At 45.9% G+C, this 23,613-nt stretch overlaps 1 protein-coding gene across 1 annotated transcript in view; it reads left to right on the forward strand.

The window, feature by feature from the left end:
• Positions 1-23,613, forward strand: part of SGPP2 (sphingosine-1-phosphate phosphatase 2) — a gene marked incomplete at both ends in the record, with an annotated part of 31,856 nt that extends 8,243 nt beyond the window's left edge. The window contains 4 exons of the mRNA XM_084212467.1: positions 5,862-6,020; positions 15,236-15,415; positions 17,561-17,650; positions 23,071-23,613. Coding sequence (XP_084068593.1) covers positions 5,862-6,020; positions 15,236-15,415; positions 17,561-17,650; positions 23,071-23,613 — 972 coding nt within the window. The remainder of the gene's footprint in view (positions 1-5,861; positions 6,021-15,235; positions 15,416-17,560; positions 17,651-23,070) is intronic.

A 23,613-nucleotide genomic window follows, 5' to 3' on the forward strand; every position in this document is an offset into this window, starting at 1 on the left:
GGGAGTGAAAGAGTTATGTCATTTTTGAATGCTTGTAACAACCTTTTCCTGTGCCAGCTTCACAGGAAGGAAGCAATTTGTTCCTTGTCTGCAGTAGATAAGAAAATAGCCATAGGTTTCAATTTCAGCAAGAGTTTCAGGCTAGATGGCAGGAGAGCAAAGCTCTTGGAGATGGCCTGGAGCAAGCAGTGGAGTTTCCAGCTCTGGTTCAGTAAGGACAGGTCAGACAAACTTCCACCAGAGTGGTGGGAGTGTAAGCCATCCATCCTTGGTGGACAAGCTGGACCAGCCTTGGTTTTGGCTGTCTGTCAGGAAATGTGAGGCTGCCCTTCCCAGTGACTGCAGCCATGGTCCTCCACAAGCAATCTCAGCCTCCTTAGCAGCCACTCCCCTTTCTATCTGAAAGAGACTTTGGTTTCTTTAAGACAGCTTTCTTTAAGGAAGACAACATAATCAATTTTACTTCCTTGATTCTTCCTATTAATTGCCTAAACAAATGCTCTGTCAACACTACTCTCATGTTATTCCACTTTATATTTAAATGACTCGGCAGATTCTGTTACTTCTATGTGTGTTCCTTCAGCATGGGGAAGGAGGCTAATCATGTAACTTCTTGAGCAAGATACAAAAATAAAACCTGGAATTCAGTCATCTTCCAACTACTAATCAGAGTGGAAGGAAAACAATATGAAGATTAAAAAATCTGACCTTCACACATAAACTGAAGTGTTTTAACTGTGTTATGGACCCATCCCAGCTCCAGTGTGCTGCTTGATGCGCAGATGTGAGCATCTGTCTCAGCTGGCCATCCTTTACAGGCTGAAGGAAGACTTTGGATGAACACATACTGATGTAAGGTGTGGTGAGTGGCTGGGCACTGTGCCCAGGGGGGCAGTGTTGGTGGGAGACCTGCATGTACCTTTCCCAGTGTCTATCTGGGTGGGCTCAGCCTTTGGTCTGGCAAACCACAGCTCCTTTCAGCTGGACTGCTTCCAGCCATCCCTGGTGCTGTTGGCTGTGCAGCACTGCTCTGCTGCTGTACCTTGCTGAGGATTTTATCTAATGGCCTTTTGGAATGAGTTAAGAAATTGCTGAGATACTACCAGGATTCTGCCTGGTTTTTAGGCTGCCCACTGGTTCTTCACCTGAGAGCACTGAAAGTGCTGTGAGTCCTTGGCTTGAAGGCTGAGCATTGTTATGTCTCATGCAATGATTGCCTTGCTTCTCCATCAGCTGGTGGTTCCAGGCCACATCCCTGCTCATTAGGAGTGCCTGCTGCTGTCTTTGCTTGCACAACAGCTGGGAGCTGGATGTGTCCTCTGTGTGCTGCTCAACAAGGACCTGCTGCCAGCAGCAGAGCTGGGCAAGATTTTATGAAATTTAAGGAGGATTTTCTTGGGATTTCTATTTGTCTCCATCTCCACATTTCTGGGGTTTTGGTTGGCTCTAGGTGTCCCTCCAACAACACACCCTGTAAACCTGACAGCTATTGAAAACTGGCTGCTTCATGTTCTGCAAAGACTAAAAAATCAATTCCTTGTTTTAAAGCATTTAAGCAGAGTGGGAAGCTGCACATGTGTATGAGTTTGGTTAGGTGTATTTTTGGTGCCTTGGGGCTCCCTGTGTGTGCTTTGTGGGCTCTGTGTGCTGTTGTCCTGCCTGTGCTGTCTCCTGACATCTCTGCAGTTCCTCCCATGACTCTGTGCTGCTCCTTTGCTGGCACCCCCACCCCACCATGGGTGCTGTGCACCCAGTGAGGGGCTCATGGCCACAGCAGGATCTCCCACTGGGGCACAGCCCTGCTCCCTGGCCACCCCTCCCTTCCTCATGGAGCAATGGGTTGCAGGGTTGGTGCTCCCAGGGAAGGGGAATGCAGAGGTGCTGCCCCTGGTTGGTTGTGTTTGATGTGCAGTTGGATGGAAGAGCTGAAGCTTTTGATAATCATGGGTTTTGCTTTTTCTTATTTTCCAAAATCTAATTACCAATATCTAATTTTTTGTTGTTGTAGTGACTTGATAGGTTCCTTTTTAACTTGGTACAGTTAATAAACATAAAGTGATGTAAAACTGACTGCTTATGCAGAATATTCCAGTACAGAAGGCTTTTTCCCCACTGGTTTTACTCTAAACAGTACAGCCTTGTGGGGCTGATTTGTCTGATTTACATTCTCTTTGTGTACAGCAACATCTAGACTGGAATTTTTTATTTCTTCTTTTGTGCCAGCTTTTGGTGGCTTCTCTAAATTTAACACCACATTAAAAAACCTTAAACTGAAAGCTATATAATGTGGTAATTAGGGACTTTGGGAGGGAAACTCCTAACTTTCTGCAAAGCAATTCTGTTGGAAGGGGAGTAAGGGACTTCAAGAACTTCAATTAAACATGTACATCTTCTGAAAGATCCACAGTAATTGAGAGCTGAGAACAGAGTGTTGGTTAATGGGATCTCTGGGTCACACTCTGAGCCTTAGAAGTCTGATGCTGCACAGCTTGTCTCTAGAGACAGGGCAGGAAAAGCTGGGGCCTGTTTTGCTCTCTGACAAGAAATCTCCCACAGGAATTGCAAGGAATTCTATCTTTGCACAGCTACTTTTTTTTTCCCCCAAAAAATTACATTTTTAATCTATTATGTTAGTGGCTCAGCTGCTGTTCCTTTGCTTCAACTTTGAAGGCTAAACACTATATCTATACACATAATTTCTAAAATGATGGATTCCTCCTATGCTGTGTCATTGTGTGTTACTGTATCCCCAGAGCCAGCACGGTGTTGGCTTGCCCTGCTCTGCTGGCCCTGTGGGAATGTTTTGGGGATGCTCCCCTGCTCCAGGGAGGTTGGGTGGGTGCTGTGGCAGCTCCTGGTGTGGGTGACCCACCCCTGTGCAGAGACTGCAAACGTGGGATGACCTGCAAGAGCCATTTCTGTGCCAATAGCTGGGTAGTTTATTTATGAGACTCATACATCCATGAGAATTTCTTGTAGTCTGAGCACTTGAGGTTTTTCAAAACAGACGTTCTACAGTTGATGAGAAGGGTCATTTTTGTGAAATTACCTGTTTCTGTGTCTGTGAATGTTGAGGATTATGCATCTTCCTTTGAAAATGCTCTAAAAATTCTGACTTTATCTACAGCCTTAATTGCTGCCCATTAAAACCTCTCTGATCCAGACTGAGTAGCAATGGAGATGGATGGAAGAATGATTTGCTGAAAGGGCTTCAGGCATTGTGGAAGGCATCAGGTCACTGCAGTACATTAAGAATAACCAAGTCTAAAGATAGGAGTTACTTAAAATTAGAGATTGAATGAGTTTCTGGGAATGTTAGAGGATGTTAACACAAATAATGGATTTTTCTGCACTGGGGTTAGAATGAGAATAAAAAGGGAAGGCACTTCACAAAGCACTGCACTCTGCTTTCTGCAGAAACAGTGGGTGTAGATAGTAAATGTGAGCTAACTGCAGTCTGAAGGTGCATGGAGGAGGCTTGCTGTACCTACAGTGCTTTGGGATCACAACAAGTGCAAACATCACTTTATTACCATGCCCTACCAAGCACCAAGTGGAGCAATTCTGTGGCACTCTGAGTGCCTGACATGTGGCTGCTGGCATCGTGTCACAGACAGGCTCTGTTTGTCCCCTGCCACACACTGGCTGTGCACAACTGCTGGTGTCGAGTTTAAAAAAAAGGCTGCTAAAAATCCAACCAAATGTGTGTGATTTCTGATAGAAAAGGAATGGAAGAAAAAAAGAGGTTTTAAGAATCAGAATGGAATTATGTGGAATGACTTGGACCTGGAAATATATTTTTAGCTCCACATTTCTTTTAAAACCTGATAAACGTACTTTCCCCCACAAAACAGTTACTGGAATTAGAAGGTTTTATCCCTCTCCCATGAGGCTGCAAGTATAAAAGCATTACCTTAGGGATGTCTCTGATCCTCTCTGAGCTAAAGCACACAAGCACATAATTCCCAATACCTTGGAGATTGATGCTTAAGTGAAGAGTTAGTGGTGCCAGCAGAGGGCTTTCTGTGGGGCCACATTAAGTGTCACCAAATACAGTTTCAGGATCTCAGACAGAAGTACTGGAGCTGCTAATTGCACTGGGGGTATTTTCTAAGTGGCAGATGAGACTTGAGACACTCAGACTGATTGCTCTGTCACACAGCCAGGCACAGAGCTGTTATCCTAAGGGGATGCCAGTAACTCATCTGTGGCCTCTGTGACAGAGAGATGGGGAACTCTCCTCTGACCCTGGCATTTCCAAAAATGTTGACTCATTTTTTCTGTTCATTGGTGCAAAAATCAATTCAAGCTGTGGGTTTTTTTACAATAGTTGAATGGATGCAAGTGCTTCCCATCTTGCTTTTGTCATCTCTGTGCAGTTTGCCTCATCTTTGCATTAAAAGCAGATGAGGAGACTGGAACTTCTAATGGCTTTTGCAGTGAGTCACAAGTGCATGCCTAGACTCCTTAGACAATTTTTATGTTTTCTCACTGGCATGTGGGGTGAGAGTTTCTCTTTAGTAAGCTAGTTACACAGCCAGCTCCAAGCATAACAGTTTTCCTGTTCTGAGAGTTTTACCAGCTTATGTCAAAGCTATATCTTAACTTAGTGTGTCTGTGCTCAGACCTTCATGGTCCCTTCTCAGTTCCTATCTTTAGGAAGTTATTTCATCTTGTATTTACATAGCCAACATAATTTGTTGGGGAGGATGGAGTGAGACTAGATTGGCTCCTTAGCTCCTCCCCTGAATCAAAAGTTCTGTCTGTCTATCTATCTATCTGTCTATCTCCTTATTTCTTGAAGTGACAGGTGTACCTACAAAATGTGATTCACTTGCCTGTTGCTCCTGCTAACAGTGTGAGGCTTCTTTGTGATGTCCTAGTCCCCAATGGCAGCAGCAGCAAACCTTTTCTAGACACACTCAACAAGTGGCCAAAGTCATGGCCCAAGCAATGTGTGCTGTTGTGTGGCTTCCCAGCTCTGGAGGGCTGGGTGTCACCTTTTGGAAGAGAGAAAGATGTTAGGTGGGGAACATCTAATGAAATAATCTAGCTACCAAATCTCGACACCGAATGAAATTTCACGCTAAATAAAATGAATAAATGAAGCGCTAAAGTGTCGCTGTTTACAATGTATCTACTGGTAATGCTTAAAAAGACAACCTTGTGGTTGTTACTTAAAATGTTGGAGTGAAAATCTGGTGGTGACAGGTGCAGCTCCTTTCTCTGCCCTCTCAGAGCCTTGTGTTGCCCTGGCTCTGCTCTTGCAGCTGTGTTTGCTGAGCCCAGGCCCACGCAGGAGCTGAATCTTCCAGCTGTGGTACCTCAGTGTGGGGTGATCCTGTGAGATCCTGCACAGGAGCACAGGGCTGGAGGCACCTGGAAAAAAATCAGTGTTGAGGGTTGCTGTCAGCAGCACCTGGCAGAAAATTCAGGGACTATAATGAGGCAAAATTTAAATGAAGTTCAGTAATTACAGTGTAAATTTTTCACCTCAAAATGCATTTCCACTGAAAGCAGTGGTGGCTTTGTCTACTGATGTAGAAATTTCGCACTTAGCATGTCAATACCTCTTATGAAATACACCTGATTACCCTGGAGGGAAGGCTGATCCCATCTCTTGAAAGTCTTTGTCCACGTGAGCGCTACCTTAGTCAGTCTGAATGGATTCTGCTCTGCAGGAAATGTAGCTGTGCTATCACTACAGCTTTCATTCTAGTACAAGAACTGAACTTCATTTCTTGACACTTCCTATAACAAACTGTTTGGTTTAAGGACTGGGAACTGTAGCAGTTATATTATTTCAAGTGTTTGTTATATTTTTCTTCTTCACTAAAATGATAAAATTCTCTCATTTGCAGGGTTGCACACAGAAGTATATTGTGAAGAACTACTTCTACTACTACTTGTTCAAGTTTTCAGCTGCTTTGGGTGAAGAGATTTTTTATATCACTTTCCTTCCATTTACCTACTGGAATATAGATCACTCTGTGTCTAGAAGAATGATAATTGTTTGGTCTGTAAGTATTTCTATGAATAATTCAAACTTTAATTCTAGATCCATAGCAATTTAATATTTAAGAACAAGAACAACCCTTCAAATGAACAAAATCCCTTCAAACCAAAGAAGCACCAGCACTATTCATGTGCAGCTCCTGTTTAGGAAGAAAAGGCATTGCAATAGTGAGAGAGGAGGCGAGAGGCATAATCTGACTCAGGTTTTCTTCATCTCTGCCACATCTTGGGCTGACTTTTTTTTCAGCACAATCACTGACTGAGCTGCTTTTGATATGGTTTGCACAGAATAGTTGGGAAAACACTTCCTTCCCAGCGCATCATAGTATTTCAGGGATTGTTTTTCATCACTTTAGGAAATCTTTCTTTTATTCTAATTTCTTCTGTGTAATTTCATATGGTTCTGGCTTGGTTGAAATCACTATAAACCTGGTAAGAAAGGGATATGCAGGCTGCAGTGGAATAAGCAGGGTGTTTCTGCAGTCACTTGAGGGGAGGAAAGATCAGATGGTCTGTGAAGGCTAAGACTTGAAAGCATTGATTTTTATTAATAGAGAGCATTCACAAATTAACTGACTTCAGCATTGCTTCAGCATGGGTTTGGGGTATCCAGAATAATGCATTTCCATTGTAGCACTGAAAAAACAGGAGATAACAGGCACTTCAGGCCAGGACTGGCTGTTTTGTCACTGCCATTGCTCATCTTGGTATTGCTCACATACTGCTGCCCAAATGAAACCATTTCAGAACAGAGAAGGGAGGTATGGAGCACTTTTGCTAGGTGGCAGAGCCTGAATGTTTTACTATCAATCTACACTGATTTAAGAAACTGAATTTTAGTAAAAACTTATGATATCCAAGTTTATCTATATACAGTGAAGCTTCTCTATGATCCAGTCAATTCTGGTTAATAATATTTTATCTTTTGACCAAATAATATGATAAGAAATAATAAAAACAACTTGAATTGAGTCATACACTTCAAATACACTTGGTCTTGGACAGAATACATCAGTTGCTCTGTGCCAATAACCTTAGTCAGTACATTTTATAAAGAGAACATGAAAAATAACTTGCAGATGAAATTTAGAAGTAGGTGGACACAGTGTAACTAGAGCTGGGTTTTGGCCAGGAGTACACCTACAGCTTCTGGAAACGTGCCACAGAAGATGAATATTGGTAGTCACTGCCTTCTGGGTTTGCATATTGCTCTAAAAAATGAACCTTCGGAGCTCTTTACATGCATTTCTGTAGATTTGCTTTGTCTTTTCCTTGCAAGGAGTTCATCTGAGTATTGGCCAGATCTAGTCTGACTTAATTAGAGTACTCAAGCATCTGATATTATGATAATTAATATTATTTTTCACTTACTGAGTTGTGGAGCTGCATTTTATATTGAAAAAGGGAAACTGTTTTAAATACATGGGCTTGCAACAATCTGTATTTTTAAAACATTAATTATCTGTAACTGTGAAATGGCTAAAAATGTCCTTGCATGCCATGTGTTAATGCTGTGGCATGCTCAGCTGGGAGGGTCTCTGCTGCTGAGCAGGGAGTGGCACTCACAGTGCTGCTGCTGGTGTGTCTAACAGTCATAAAATCACACAATGGCTTGGGTGGGAAGGCACCTTAAAAATCACCTGTTTTTTTCCATCCCCCTGCTGAGGGCAGGGACACCTTCCATCAGACCAGGCTGCTCCAAGCCTGGTCCAGATGGCCTTGGTCATGGATGTGACATTTGTCTCAGCCGCAAGGGAAACACCAAGGTGTCAGTGGGACAGAGCTGTGCTTTAAACTGAATTGCAGGGTTTTGGTGATGGACTTTTGAAGAAATGCTTCTGAATGCATGATGATGATGATGTGTGGGTAAGAACTGTGTTAAATGACAGTAATAATCCAGGCAGCCTGACAGTCTCAGATAACGGCTGGGAAGAGCATGAAGGGATAATTGCAGGACCCAGGCATGTCCTGCAGAAGACTCTTGTCCATCTGGGGAAAGGGGCTGGTATCAAAGGGAGAGCCCTAAGGGAAAGGCAGGAGTAGTTCCCCTTTAAAGGGGGTGCTCAGGATGAGGAGAGGTTGTTACTGAAACTCCTCAGCAGGGAGAGAGAATGGACCAGCAATGACTTTTTCAAGAGCCTGGGGCCAAGCACACGGGTATGTTGGGAACAGGGTTGGCAGGGATGATGGTGACACAGAGGGTCACAACACTGGCCAGGAGAAGTGGCTCTGGAGAATGAGGGTGCTGAGGGTGGTACTTTTTGTGCTGTTTCCCACTTAAACCTGTGCAAGTGGGAAATGACAATGTTGGTGTCCCAGGATGAATCAGAGGAGTTTCTTCCCTTAAAAATTAAAGCAGCATTAATGCTGTTTACAAAGACTTCCTGCCATCTTATCTGTAATAGTTTATGCAGAGCCAGTCACCCCCATTTGAGAAAGATAATTTCAAATTGGAGCAGGGCCAGGGATGATTAAAGAACAGACTATTTTCTGAGCAGAGACCGAAAGCTCAGATAAATCCCTAGCAAAATGAAGTTGGAGAGAGAATGGGGCTGGCTGCACAAACCATGGGAAGGAAGGAGCTTCTTAAAATAAAACTACAGTCACAAGAAGAAACATGCATAAGGCAGTCATAAATAATTTCAGTTGAAGCCAAAGGTTGTGAAATAGCTCTAGAAGGGTGAAGGGCAGAAAGAAAAAAATTATAAAGAGTTTATTTCAGCAGCAGCAGAGGAGTGGACTTGGAACCCTGGAATCTCTTCTCCAGCCCTGGGTCCCCAGAGCCAGCTGCTTTGTGCTTTTCTGTTCAGGTGGATGGCTGTGGGAAATGCTGACTGGTTTTGCATCCAGATGCTCTGGCAGCCTAAAGCAGCATGTTGTGCTTCCATGGGGCCTTCCCTCTGAGGATTCAGGGTATATATGCAGGATTTAGCTTTACCTTTGTGAACAGATGGAGGAAATAACTGCATGAAACCTCTGAGCGAGGTGCTGAGTCAGTAATGAAGGTCCCCTGGTATCTTTGCTTCTCTTCTCCAGCAATTTGAAGTAAACACTCTTGAAACTGCACAGGCAAGGCTTTGATGCCTGTGACTCTTGCAGTTTCAGCCAGGAAGTGCAGAGATGAGAAACAGCTTCACACAGTCCCCAAATGTACTTTAAATTTACTGCACATCTCAGCTTGAGAGGTGAAAGCTCACTTTGTTTCTGTTTGTTTGTTTTTTACATTTTGCACTGCTTCAAGTTTGAAATCTTTATTTTGGTGTGAAGTTCAAAGGCAGAGACCTGGAAAAAAAATACTTACTGTTTTAATTTGCTATTCAGCATGCCTGGAAATCTCTTTTTCTGTGTTTTTCCCTCAGGTCACACCTCTTCATAGCCCATAAAACTTTAATTTATGCAATGTAAATACGAGCTGGCCAGCATGGACTTTGTTGGGGCAGGTGTGGAAGCTTTTGGCATGTGACAGTGATAAGCTGCTGACTCAGGGGTAGGTGGCACCTCTGGAGGGAGGCAGTCTGGGTGTCTGGTGATGCCAGGCTGTGTGTGCCCCTCGGGGCTCCCTGAGCAGCACGGGGTGGGGACATCTGCAGCAATCTGAGAAGGCCCTGGATTTGAATCCATAGCAGTTCAGCTTTCCATCTTGCTTTTCAGAGGAACAGTTTTCTAAAGGCTGTCAGCACTTGGTTACTCAGCAATGATGAGCCCTGAACTCCCTCTCAGGGTAACCAGGAGTTTCCTAACCAGCAGGAGTTCACCTGCAATTGTGATGCCACTGATATTGCTGTGCAGTGATTGAAAACACCCTTGGAAGCAAACTTTGGGTTTAACAATTCTTATGTTTGTTAGTTTTGGTGCCTTTGCAACACTTCACTGGAACAAGCCTAGAGCTGCTGACAAACACAGTCACTTGAAAGCCAAGCTCCAAATATTGCACAGCACAAGAACATGTAAAACTGTATTCAGGCACATAAGTAACTACATGTCAGCATACAAAAATAAATGGTGTGTGCAAGCTGATAAAGTGTTGATTGAAAGGGAATTTTGCAAGAGCTGGCAGCTGTACTCCACCCTTGAAGAAAAAGTGCCAATAAGGCTTTCATAACTGAGAGAAGCTCTGAATCATTTAAGGTGAAGTTTCAACTGTAAACCTCAACTGGAAACCTTTTGTAGTTCAACAGAACTTCAAGGTGTAACAATTTACAGTTTTAGGTGTTAGATGACAAACCAGATCAATATGACAGTACTCTTCCCTGCTGCCAGAAGCCTGGACCCAAATTTCCTTCTCTAAGCCCATTATAAGATAGTCAACTGCCTTATAGATTTTGTCTAAAGGCCTCTTTTAAAGACAGAGTGAATGTGTTAGGTGTTGGCTGGTTGTGCTTCTGGAGGCTCGAGGTTCTACTGATCTTGTTCTGGTTTTGTGCTTCTGAATTGAGATAAAATCCTCCTTCCTTATAAATATATAACTTTTTCAGGAAGCTGCCCATCCTGCGTCTTCCCTGTCCCCCTACCTCCTGCTGCCCTGTGCTGTGATATGAATGCTGGGCTGCTTGGTGGGCTGGAGACCTGCCTGCTGGATTTGCTGTTGCCATAGTGGCTGGACAGCTCAAGGGTTTGGGCATCCCACCAGCTGAATGTGACCTTGAATGTCCCATGGACCCTGGCCAAACCCTTGGGAAACGTGCAAAGTTCCTGTGCAGCCAGCACAAGGTTGATGTATTTTCTGGGAAGCAAAACCCACGCTGGAAGTGGCAGGTGCTGGAGCTCTAGGAGAGCCAGCTGTCCTCTCCCAAGGAGTGTGGAGCTCTAGGAGAGCCAGCTGCCCTCTCCCAAGGTGTGTGTGCCTCGAGGAGGGTCCCAGCCCTGTTGCAGGGGTTGGCACGTGGGGAGGGGCTGGGGAGCAGGACACACTCTGAGGGTGGCTCAGGACCCCAGGCTGGTGGTGTCTGGGGCTCCTCTGCCCTGCAGGGCTTCTTCCACCTGGGCTGCTGCCAGGGCAAGGGGCTGGCAGTGCTGCTCAGTGACTTCCAGGGTGTGCTTTCCTGGAGCCAAGCCTTAGGTCTTGGCACCGACTGGGGGTAGCAAGAGTACCTCCACAAAGACAAGCTCTTCCTTGTCCTGCTCCTCTTCCACTCTCAGCCAAGTGATGCTCGAGGGACACAGTCACAGCTAGAATCTGCTGCAGTGTTTATCTGGTCACTTCACTTGGGGGATGCTGAGAATAGAACAGTGCAGGCTGGGTGCTTGGCTTAATTTCTGTATGGAAAATCAAAGTCACGCCTGCCTCAGCAACCACATACAGTCTTTACTTCTGCTTGACTAATCTGCAAATGTTTATTAATAGTGCATCTTTCTTTTTTTTTTCTTCAATATGCTTGGTCACTCCTATCAGTGCACAGTGCTTGTGAAAGAAACCCAAAGTAACATCATTTTCAAACTGTAAATTTCCTTTCTGGGAAGATGACATATACTACTGCAGATCAGAGTTTCTAGAGCCAGGTTATAGAGTTTCTATTTTGGAGCTAAACCAGCAGACTCAAAGTCAGGCTGCCACACTGTGAATCTCAGGGAAGAAATTGCCAGTGCTATTTGACCATGTGTCTTCTCTAGAATTTTGTCTTGTTCTTTTAACAGATCAATAATGAAGATAAGGACAGCTGCAAAATCAGAAGCTGAAAACAAATGTGATCTTGTTCCTCTTCGTTAGCTGAAATATTACAGAATAAAAAAAGAATTGCTCCTTCCTCCTGACCTTCACATGCCAGTGGGAGGCTCAGGTGTGTCCATCCTGTGCAGAGGTTGTAGCAGGGCAGGGATGAAGGAGGATGTCACACACAGCCCACCTGCAGCACTGAGCATGTTTCTTCCATCCTGCCAGGCTCAGGGTCTGGGCAGCTGCCATAGGAACATTCCACAGGGGAAATCACACTCTGTGGCAGTGCTGCCACACCCCTGCACAGGGAACTGGCTTGGTTGTGTCTGTCTGCACTGTGGTGGTAAATCTGATTCCAGAGCTCTTGCTTCCTGTCATGGGAGTGATGCATGTGAGGAGTGAGGGGAAACCATTGCAAATGCCAAACAACACCTGCAGGTGAGAAAAACCTCCTCTTAAATGGTTGACTTACACACCAGAGGCATGGGAATGTCAGGGAAACAGGTCACTTCATGGCACTCAGATGCTCGGAAGGAGGGGAGCAGCCCCTCACCCCAGAGGGATTTCCTGCAGATGTTGGAACAAATGAATAGGTATCCACACCTGTGCGGATGCTAATGCCTCAGATTTGGTTCTGTAGCTGTTCACTAAAGCAAAATCTGTTAAAATACAAAGATAGGTTTGTCATGTTTATCCTGATGCAAAGGCTCAGGTGAAGTATTTTTGGAGATAGACCATATATATATGACTCAGAGCAAATTAAGAGGAAGCTCTCAGAAAAAGACTACAGAGGCTGTCTTGCTACTATAGCAACTGCCAATTGCCTTTGTGTAGTAAAATGTAATGCTGTTCACCCAAAGTGGCAATAAAGCCTTGCCTTTCCTTCACCTGGAGTCCTGGCTTACTGTAAAGGGTTTATATTGCCCTTAGCACAGGCCAGCCCAGCTGTAGTGGTAGGCAGCAGAGTTTGAGCAAGGTCTTGGGTTTAAGTTGCTTACAGTTTTGGAGGTTTTTTTTTTTGCTTGTTTTTTATTGTTGCTTAAATTTGTTGCAAGGATTTAACCCGGTAGAGTTCAGAGCCATTTTCACTGCATTGGGAAAACATGGATATGCAAGAGAAAAGGGCAGGGGTGGGCACTGCCCGCTGGGTCCCACTAGCGCCACTCCTGCCCTGCTCGGTGGCACAGAGCTGTCCGCAGGGAGGGCACCCGGGGCAGGCAGCTCTGCCAGGAGCTCTCTTTGCTTTGCCGCGCTGTGAGCAAAGAGCCTGGGCAGATCTGTGCCCCTGCAGCCGGGGCAGAGCTGTGCTCCTCCAGTCTCTGCAGCCTGGGCAGAGCCCAGGCAGAGCTGTGTTCCCCCAGCCCCTGCAGCCCGTGGGGTGCAGGTGACACAGCCCCACCTGTGCGGGGTGGCCTTTAGCAATGTGCACCTGCCGTCATTCTCTCGGGCAGCCTGCCAGTTCAGCTGCTGGGGGGGTTTTACCCCACCCACAAGTGCCATAATTCAGGACAATGTGTGTAAAGTCACGTGCACGGTACCCAAATAAACTAAAGGCAAAGGTCTGGTGCTTCAGAGCTCAGTGCTTAGCCTGGGCATATTCTGGAGTCCCCTGCATGTTCTATGAAAGTCGTCTCACCTCTCATTACTGTCTATACAATTTGTTGCTAAAAAGTAGAAGGGTCAGAATTTAATCTGGGATGCCAGGAAGGGGAGGGTGTTGTGAGGATGCCTGATATTTTCACTTACCCATCCCACCTCCAGCATTCAGTCTGTTTTTCACCATCACAGGAGTCCTAGCATAGCCTTCATTTTTGAGATGACTCATTTCCTTTTCTGCAATGCTCTTATGTTCTAGTGCTAATAATACTTCCACAAGTGGAAGTCATTATTATAGAGGACTGCTGATAAACTGGCTCATCCTACCTTGCCTCTCAGATGGTATCACAAATGGCAGCCTCAATGTTTTATGTTCTGCCCGAGAGAGCAATTTTTCTTTCAACCTTGGAATTTAATTAACTTCCAAACATGTGCCTGCATCCATTTGGAAACTGAAGGCATTAACTAAATAAACCCACGAAGTAGGTTTTTAAAAGATGTTTGTTCCTTGAGCCTTTGTTTACTGTGAACAGTCTGGGGCAGGGTATTCAGTGTCTTCCCTGTGCTGTGTGTGTCCATAGGAGCAGCCAGGGGTGTCCCACCCGCTGCTGATAATGAGGCAGTAATGTGATTCACATGATGAGGGATAAAGGATGCAAAGGCACCAGCAGTCACTTTTCCAGGCCCTGGTGCTGGCTGTAAGTCTAGCACTGTCTGGCATGTGCTGTGCTGTAGAGAGGAGGATGAAGGAATGACTGGCTTTTTCCCAGTCCTGACTTGTGAATCCTGAATCCTGCCATCTTTCTTTTCATGTGAAACCATTTTTTAAATGGCTGATGGGAGAGAGAGGGATGCAATGTGCCTGATGACAAATGTGGCAGTGGGTGATTGTGTTGCTGTTCCAGCATATGGTCAACACTAGTAGCAAGGGAAGGATGCTATTTTAAGCCCCCTCCTTTGCTGGTGGAAGCATGAGAAGCAGAAGAGAGAGCCATGTCACACAGCAACTGAGCTTTCATGGTAGACATCAGTTAACCTGATTTTTGTACTAAAAAAAGAAAAAAGGCTTGCTTGGCTTTGTTTTAAAAAGCCTCCTCTGCCTATGTGTGGCTACATTATGTAAAGGGAGGAGGGCTACAACAGAGCAAATAGATTCTATAGGAACAGCCTGGTTAACTTTTCTCAATGTCCTCACTGTGGAGGCTTTGGGAAGAGGGTGCTAAGGAGCCAAGGATGCCCATGGCTGGATGGACAGCACCTCTCAGGATACTGGATAGCATTGCCCTGTGCCTCTGCTTCCCTTGCTGACCTGAGAATGCAACATTTCCCCTAAAAGTACTGTATGGCTGTGCTCTGGAGTGAATTAATGCAGCCCTTGCTTACATCTCTGGTGTCCCAAGCAGGGAATAGAAGCCTTTCACTGGGGAGTTAGGCAGGAGAACTGGTAGCTCATGTTGCTTGTCCAGTTTTCCCTCTGCTGCCTCTGCGAGGATGCCGAGGCTGTCATTTAATAACCACACAGGTGGTGTGTCCCAGCAGGGCTCCTGCAGCTCTGGGTGAGTGGGAGCTGCTGCTGGACACAGCTGTGATTAGAAGATGGGGTGGAAAAGTTTCTCTCATGGCTGCTTTCTTTGCAGGAGAGCGGTTGTAAGGGATAGGGAGAAAACTTAAACTTCTCTGGCATGGGGTGGGAGCTAGCTGTCTGTCTCACACTGTCCTGTACTGCTGAAGCTCATCAGCTAACCCTTCTTTTGGTCCCACTTCTGCTCAGGTTACCACAGAGTGCAGCAAAACCGCCACTTCCTTTGCTGGCTGAGCTAATGGAAACCCCTTTAATAATTCAGGAGATAAATTCTCTGCTTGGAGGGCTGGATTCTGCAGGAAAAAGCACAGAAATACAGGTGGTTCTTGGGTGGGCTGCATGGGGACTGACTGTGCTGACTGACAGCCTGTGGCCTTTCCTGTCCCCAGATAGTGATGTACATAGGCCAGGTCTCCAAGGACATCCTGAAGTGGCCTCGGCCCCTGTCACCACCTGTCGTGAAGCTGGAGATGAGGACGAATGCAGAGTATGGGATGCCATCCACCCACGCCATGGCAGCTACAGCCATCTCCTTCTCCTTTTTCATTGCAACCATGAACCAGTACAAGGTAGGGGTACAAAAAGAAAACAGAAGGAAAAAATGAAAATACATTAAGAAAAGAAAAGCCTGTGTCTGCTTCCAGCAAGCCACATAAAGCTTGCAAATCCAAAGATGTTGCTACTTCCAGAGGAGTTCTGTATTTATTTTCACACATGTGTATTCTTCTGCGCTTACCTGTAGCTGGTCAATAATAGATACAAAAAGAAATTTAGTGGAAATGTCCTTTTTTATGCATGGACTCCTCTCAGAGCTGCTGGCAGGCTGCACTGCCCTGCTGTAGTTTGGTAGAGGTCACTGTGTTTTGGACGTGGGGTGACCATGCAGGGAAGGTGCCTGGCAGCCAGCATTTGTGCTCACCCCATGCCCACCAAGTCAGTGCTGCACACTGGGACATGCTGGCTCCCAGGGAAACCATAGGAGCTCTGTGTGACATGGTTACTGTATGAAAGGAAAAGCATTCCTGGAAATCCCCTAGCTCCAACCTGTGTGAGACTAACAGCACACAACATGATTGGGAAGCCTGCTTGTCAGAGGAGTAACAGCAACTTCACTGCACTGTAGGAGCTGCAGGCTGCTTGGGGAAGTCTCATCATTTTTCCTCATCATCTTCCTAAAATGTTTATTTCCTGGAAACTCATTTCTCTATGATGATTATTTTCATTCTCTTTAATGAATACAAGCCTGTGTTTCCTGTACTCCAGCAATAATAAATTCCTGGCTGCATTGTATTTAAGAATGTTTCTCAGTCCTCTCAAGGGGTAAACCATGTGTGGTAACTGGTCAGAGCATCCTGACAGTGGCATGGGGACAAGGAGCCATAAGAGGGAATATTTGTCATATATATTGTGATATATTTGGAAGCCAGATCCATCCCATGTGTCAGAGCTGCCAAGATGACCTGGTCAGCATCACCTTCTCCTCAATCCCCAAGTGACCACAGGGACATGCAGCTCTTCACAGGCTGTCTTGTGCTTCTTGGAAACTGCCATGAAACGATAAAACTGCTGTCAAATAATTAAATGGTTTAATTGCCTCTATTAAGATGGGAAAATCTCTCAGTACATTATGCTGCTATCTTCTCAAGATGCCCTAATCATCAATTACTGATCTGGACTAGCTCGAAGGCTGCCTGCTGAGGGAGGAGTCAAGTGGGTGCAAATGCTCCAAAGGCTTAGAGAAATGAGGAAAAATAGTGTTTTATGAACTGGGAGTGACATCTACAGCTGGGTCTGAGCTCTTTATTCAGCAGGCTGGAATATGCCAGGGGAAATGGTCAGAAGAGAGCTGTTATGCTTAGAATTTCCACAGAGGCATTTTTGTGCTGACCTGTGGCCACCCTGGCCAGTCATGAGCCTCAGGCGGAAGACAGAGACTTTGTGTCAAATTGGATGAATTAATTGCATTTATTTATGTTTTGAGTTGTTTTACTCCTTACAGAAAAATCTCCCTTATGGACTGCCAGGAGCCCAGCAGCCCACTCAGTTTCAGGGTTTGAATGAGTGGATTAAGGGCTAATATGTTAACCTTATTCTTTAGCAAATGTGGCTTTTTTAAGTTTTTAAATGTTGATGTATTTAAATGGTTTTTTCCAGGTTTTTAGGCTACTCAGAGAGGGTATTAGGCAAAACCAACTTCATAAGATGATAATTAAACCTTTAAGTGTCATGGGGAAGAGTGGTCTTGACTGCTTTAATAGCTGGATTGTGGTTTCAGCCCAGACATTGATTCTCCCCACTCAGCCCACTGCTCGAGGACTGCTGGTCACACTCTGCAGCTGTCACAGTGCCCTTGGCTGAGCTGAGACTGCAGCGCTACCTCAGCCACGGTTGTACGACATGCCGTGCCTTTTTCCTTAAGCTCTTTAACACTAATGTGGGTTTTGCAGATAGATATTGTAGGGAACAATTCTTCAAATACCATCTATACCCAGATGTCTCCGGAGTGAGACCAGATCTTGAAGAAGAAGGTACCACATGTGATGAAATGACCTTCCAGCAGGGCTGAGTGTTGGTTAAGGGGGGCCTTGTCTCAGGTCACATTCATCTCTTGGGGAAAGCACAGCTCAGGAGCCCCTTCCCAGCACAAGGCCCTTATGTCAGCCCAGCTGCTTGGTTTAATGAGTATTTAATTAATCTTTTTCCCCTTTTCACAGTATCCATTTGAGCTCGGCCTCGCAGCAGCGTTCGTGTTCTCGATGTTGGTGTGTCTCAGCAGGCTCTACACGGGGATGCACACGGTCCTGGTAAGGATGTGCCTCCAGCTCTGCTTCCCTGCAGCTCCCCGAGGTGGTGGCCATGCCGGCACGGAGGCAGACGGGTTGTGCCGCCAAGTTTGGGGCTGTGCACTGAGGGGAGCCGCGAGGAAGCCTCGGGCTATCGCAACTGGAGTCACAGCCCGGGGTGATTACAGCCCGGGCCTGCGCCTGGGCCTGGGCCGAGCCGGGTGAGCCCAGCCCGGCACCTCACCTCTCCATTTCGAAAATTTAATTGCGAGGAATGCGCTTGGGCAACCGAGCTGCTCCTTAGCAAAGGCCTTTGTGCAATAGTATCGCTGTTTGCAGCGAGAAATCGCCGGGGCCGGTCCGGCCTGGGAGTGCCGGCGGAATTGCAGCCCCGTGAGTCACGGGGGAGAAGCGTGGCCGGCGAGCTGCCCTGGAGGGCCTGCCCAGCAGCAGGGCTCCTGTCAGCGGGCAGGCACTCAAAAATGACGGGTTTCTCCTCTAAAGCTGGAAGGAAATGCTTCCCAAAGGACTGAGATGCACAAATAGTTTGTCTGAAAATAATTATAAAATAGCTGTGATTTTATATGACAGACTTGATGGGCACGGTTGCTTAGAGACATCAGTGCTGCTTTAGGAGGAACTAATTTCAGTGTGCCTGTGATAGCTGGTTCATTCCTGACAAGATGAAATTTTATTAATCTGTTATATATAGTGGACACAGGGGCAGTCTAGCTTCCCAAATATGAATAAAAACTTTGGGCTGTTTCCTCACAGGAGTTTGATATGAGTTGTTGGTTGCACATGCATAAACAATTGAATCTTTTTTACTAAGTAATAATTATGTTTGTAATGAGACTTGATGGCTGTAAGAAAGGGAGCCCTCATGAGATTAAGATTAGCTATAAAATATAGCTTGACCTTCCCTTTCAGGCCCAGTGGATCAAAACAATATCTTACATCGAGGCTGCAGACACCCTTTCTGGGCTACTGACCTTAAGTCAATCACTAAAAATTCTTTGCATACTTCTCTTGCTGGCCCATCATAATGAACGACCCCTCTAAATTTAGATGGATTTTAGGGTAAAGAAGAAAAAGTCCTTTGTGCTTCTGACATGATAGAAAAGGGCTGTAAAATAAAAATTTAAAAAAAGCTTGTTAGCTGAAGAGTGAGCAATGCTGCCTTCCAAAAGGGCAAGCGTGTTTGGCTGGGGTCTTTATTTTGTGTGTGTCATGGTGGGGATGGAGCTGGGAAGGGCCCAGGGATCACAGCTCCCACACACAGCCCCTCTCTCTGCAGCAGCTTGTCACCACAGGGACTGGCTCTGCTGTGCCACCTGCAGTGATGGTTCTTTGGGGAAGAAGTGCCCTTCAGAGCTGTTTGGGACCCTTGGTGGGACAGCTCCTGCCCCGAGCTGTCATGTCACCAGGCTGAGGCACAGCAGTGCCAAGCCATAGCCTGAAAGAGCCTCTGGGTTTTTAACAGAGGCCTTAACAGAAAGGATGTAATAAAGTGGTCCTAGCATTTTAGTGAATCAAAGGAATGGGTAACAAATATCCATGGACTTGGTGTTACTGTTTGAGGATCCAGAGGAGGAGTGACAAGGGAGTTGCATCGTGCTTTCCTGCAGCTCCAGTACAGAATCTCATCTTCTGTAGTCTCAGCTCTACAAATCTGTTTTTATTTTAGCACTGCCAGCCTTGCTTTTGAATGAGGAGTGATATCAGAAAGCTCAGTGATGTCATTAGAAGAGATATTACCATTAAAGACCTCCTGGAGAGGCAGTCAGCTGGTATGGAAGCTATCTGCCTCCTTCCAGCTGTGCCAGAATGACTGCTATGCCCAGGGAAAAGGGAACAAACACTGCTGGCCTGGGCTGTTACCAGGAGAGCATCACCCAGCCAGGGAATGGGGTGGCAAGCAATGCACTCAGACTGCTGACAGGCAATTTAGTTGCAACCACCCATGTCCACCACCTCAACATCAGAGTGTCCCGTGTGTGTGAAAAAGCAGGGGAAATGCAGGGTTCTTTTTTTATAGGTTTCAAATGCTGGAGTCTGAGGAGCTAGTAGAGAGTTACCTGGAAAAGGCAAAGAAAAAAAAAGTAAAAATTTGGACACACTTTGAAGCAGGGAATCTGTAAGTTTTTAGGGGTTATTTTTGAGAAACAAAAAGCAGTTGGGGATGATATGACTGGTAATTGTTGTTATTTGCCTTTTGGCTCCAGAGAGTTGTATTTTAGAAAATATTACTTTCCTTTCCATCTTAAAACACTGGCCCAATTTTTGGTCCCTGCCTCAATGCAGTGACCAAGTTTTCTTGTCTCACATCTGCTGAATCCATTCCTTCCAGAGTCACAGCTGATGTGGGGAGAACCTCACTGGCACCGCAACTGCCCTGAGCTACAAGCAAGAATGTCCTGTGCTGACCAGCATGGTCACTTTTTATAACCAAAAAACCCTGAAGGGTTTCTTCCCCCTGAGATTTACCCATTTAGTGTTGATGCATTTATTTCTGATTACACCTCCGACCGGGGGGTGGGGGTGTGTTCTGAAGCTCCCCCCCCTGCCCTTTTGCTGGGCTGTATTTCAGGTTTTTTCATACTACCATTAATCCTGAGATGTTCTTAGATATTTTAAAGCAGATGAACACCCAACACAGTCACAGTACTTCACACACTGTGTAGCACAGTCCTTAGGAGAGGAGTTTAGGAGCCTGAGTGGTGTCTCACAGTAAATGAAAGGTAAGGGGACTCAGGCAGTAAGTGACCCTGTACCAGACAGAACAGGAAAAGTGTTCTTTCTGCTCGGATTGGCAATACCAGGGAAGCAGGGCAGATGTTTGGCGCCGTGTGGGAGCAGGGCTGAGCTGCATGGCAGTAGAGGGGCTTTAGGGGAGGTAGATGGAGCCTGGGGATGACTCGTCCGTGCCGAGGCAGCTGCAGCATCCCGGCAGGGCAACCGGAGGTTTTAAATTCTGCAGGTAGTTCTGCACCTTGAGCAAAATCCGTGCCTGCCCTTATTTAAAAATTCCTTTATAATTGCGGGTTTGGCGAGAGGCTAATCTGTTTACACAGGCAGACGGGCAGGAATGCGCTTCCTGGGCGTGCTAACAGCAGCTCCACCCCCGGGAAAAACAGCTCCTGCTCCGGGGGATGCAGCAGGGAGGGTCTGCAGAGTCCTCGCAGAAATCGGAGCCATCCCTCCTCTTCCCGTCTTGTCCTTAGTTGAACAGGCAAGGGGAGACATCATTAATTCTGCATTGCTAAATGTAGGCATTGGTCTGGATCTTGCCCATCTCCTCTGGGTGTTCAAAAAATCAAACTTGCCCATGCACACCAGGACTGAAGGGACCAGCACAGACAGCCAGGCATATCCTGAGCTCTCCAGTAGCTTCTAGTGAGGAGTTTGCAAAATGAGAAGCCCAGATGTTGGTGGATGTGGGGGAAAACAGAATAAACCACTGGCCTTATATATATATATATGTAGGTATATATACACACACTTACAAATTGTATACATGTATACATGTGCCATTGTACTAATACATGCATTCTAAAACACACAAAATTTACAAATGTAATGATGAAATAAGCATTACTTCTTAAAAATGCACATTTTATTTTACTTACGAGCAGTGCAAAAAGTATCTTCTCCCCTCAGCCCCATGGGTTGCTTTGTGCACCCAGTTTGGAGACCATGGGAACAAGGCCACTAGTCAGAGCTGTTTGTCTGGGTCCTGCTTGAAACTTCCAAGAGCCACGTTAATGTACTGGGGCTGAATGGGAGGATAACAATATTCAGTAAACTTTAATCAGGTTTGTAAATAGGGACTGTTTGCAACTAGGTTGGGAACTGCTGGAGTCAGCTGGTAAATCTGAGCAAAGCTTTTGTGAGGAAATGTTAATGTTTGGTTACATTTCTTTAATTGGAACAGAAAAGCATGTGAACAGCTTTTGAGTTTTGGTCCTTGATCACCCATAGAGTGGTATTGAGGACTTTTTCTTTTAACATGAGTGGACAAACATCTGTGTGGGAAATTGATGTACAGAGTGGGATAGGATTTCTGAACATCATTTCTGGGAGCAGCCCCCAGCTCTTTTGTATTGAGGCAGTTACTTAGTGTTGGGCCCAAAACATGCTTTGTGTGTAAAGGTATCATCTAAGAATTTACATCAAAACATGAATTACTGTGAAGTAAAAGTATATAATATAATGGTATTTTACAATACTAGGTATCTATGATCAGGTTTGTGTATTTCCATGGCTAGCCTCGTGTTTTGGATGAGGGAATAAATGGAAATTTGTATTAGGGATATGCAAAGTGGCTGTAGGAGTTGTTTAAAACCAAATGTGCTGTGAATCTAATGGAAGTTGTAAACAGCTGAAGCTCAGCCCTACAGGAGTAATGCATTTACCAGAATGTCATTAAGTATTTCTGTTGTGAAAAAGTCCCCTCATTCCTGCCTAACTCGAAGTGAGGCTCACATAAATAATTTTTAGACTGTGACCAAGCATGGTAGTAGTCAGCTGTCATGACTCATGAAGAAGATGCAATCTTAGAAGAGGACATTTCTGTCTGTGGCTAACTTCAGCTTTTGCACAGCTTTTTGTGGCTGCCTCTATGTGGCACTGGAAGGGTGGCACAGGGAAACTTGTTTTATTGATTTTTACCTGGCTGCTCCCATACAGAGGGCTTTTGTTAGGGCCCTGTTTTGTTGCCTCCTGTCTCAGCTTTGTGGCTGACAACAATCAAGTTCTCAAAACACCTTGTTTGCCTCTGTTAATAAATTAGGGTTTAACTGTATGCTTGCTCCAGGCAGTGTACTGAAAGCCAGATTTCAGAGACTTGGGCAACAAATTTCTCCTTGCTGTATCCCTGCCTGGAGGTGCCTCCCTCCCACTGCTGGCAGAAACCGTGGCACACGCACCACGTCCCACAGCTCTGCACTTTCCATCCCTGGAGCTTGTGTTTCTGGGATGGGAGCCTGTCTCTGACAAAGGACAGCTTCTCCCCCTTTATGCAAAGCAAGCAAGGGATAATCACACTGATGTGATGAAATTGCTTGTAGGGTTACAGGAGGGAAAGGGTTTGTGTGAAAGCAGCTCTCTGCAACGTTGTCCCTGAGATGGAGTTGTGCACGTGCCTTTTCCGAGGTGGTAGGTGGAGAATGCCCTCAAAACATGAGAGCAGGTGAGGAGGAGGAGGATGTGTGTCCACAGACACATGCATATGCATAAGCTGAGGTAGGGTTTGTGGATTGGCATGTTATGTTTAGCCCGTGCTTCAGGTTTTCCCTGCACGTGGATAATGCCATCACTGGATTCTGGGTGTTCCTCCAGTGCTAGGCTCCACCAGTGCAGATACTGGTCTTTTATCATCACCCAAACACCTGGTTTACCTTCCAGTCTCACAGAGGCTTTTAAATGTGATTTCTTTACAGGATGTGATCGGAGGAGCACTGATTTCGGCCGTGCTGCTCGTGCTCCTGTATCCTGCGTGGGACACAATAGACCACTTGCTGTTAACCAGCCCCTTCTGCCCATTGTTTTCCATAGTTGTGCCTCTTGTCTTATGTTACAACTACCCCAAACTAGACTATTACAGCCCTACCAGGGGAGACACCACTACGATCTTAGGAGCAGCAGCTGGAGCAACAGTGGGATTTTGGTTAAACAACCAGTACGCTGCTTTTGCCCACACTGGCACGAGAGTTCAGCCTGGCCTTCCTCTGACCACCAGTACAATGGTGTTTGTGCTGGCCAGGTTCTTCACAGGGATCTTGGTTGTGCTGCTGACCCGCTGGCTCATGAAGAGCATGGTCCTTGGCGTGCTGGGCTATCACTACAAGTTCCCCATGGGTGACCTGCAAGCCCGGAGACGCCTGGAGGTTGAGGTGCCCTACAAGTTTGTGACGTACTCCTGCGTTGGCTTCACGGCCACCGTGCTTGTGCCGCTGCTGCACCAGCTGCTGGGGCTGATGTGA

This window comes from Fringilla coelebs (assembly GCF_963513975.1).
Source record: "Fringilla coelebs genome assembly, chromosome: 10".
Lineage (NCBI taxonomy): Eukaryota > Metazoa > Chordata > Aves > Passeriformes > Fringillidae > Fringilla > Fringilla coelebs.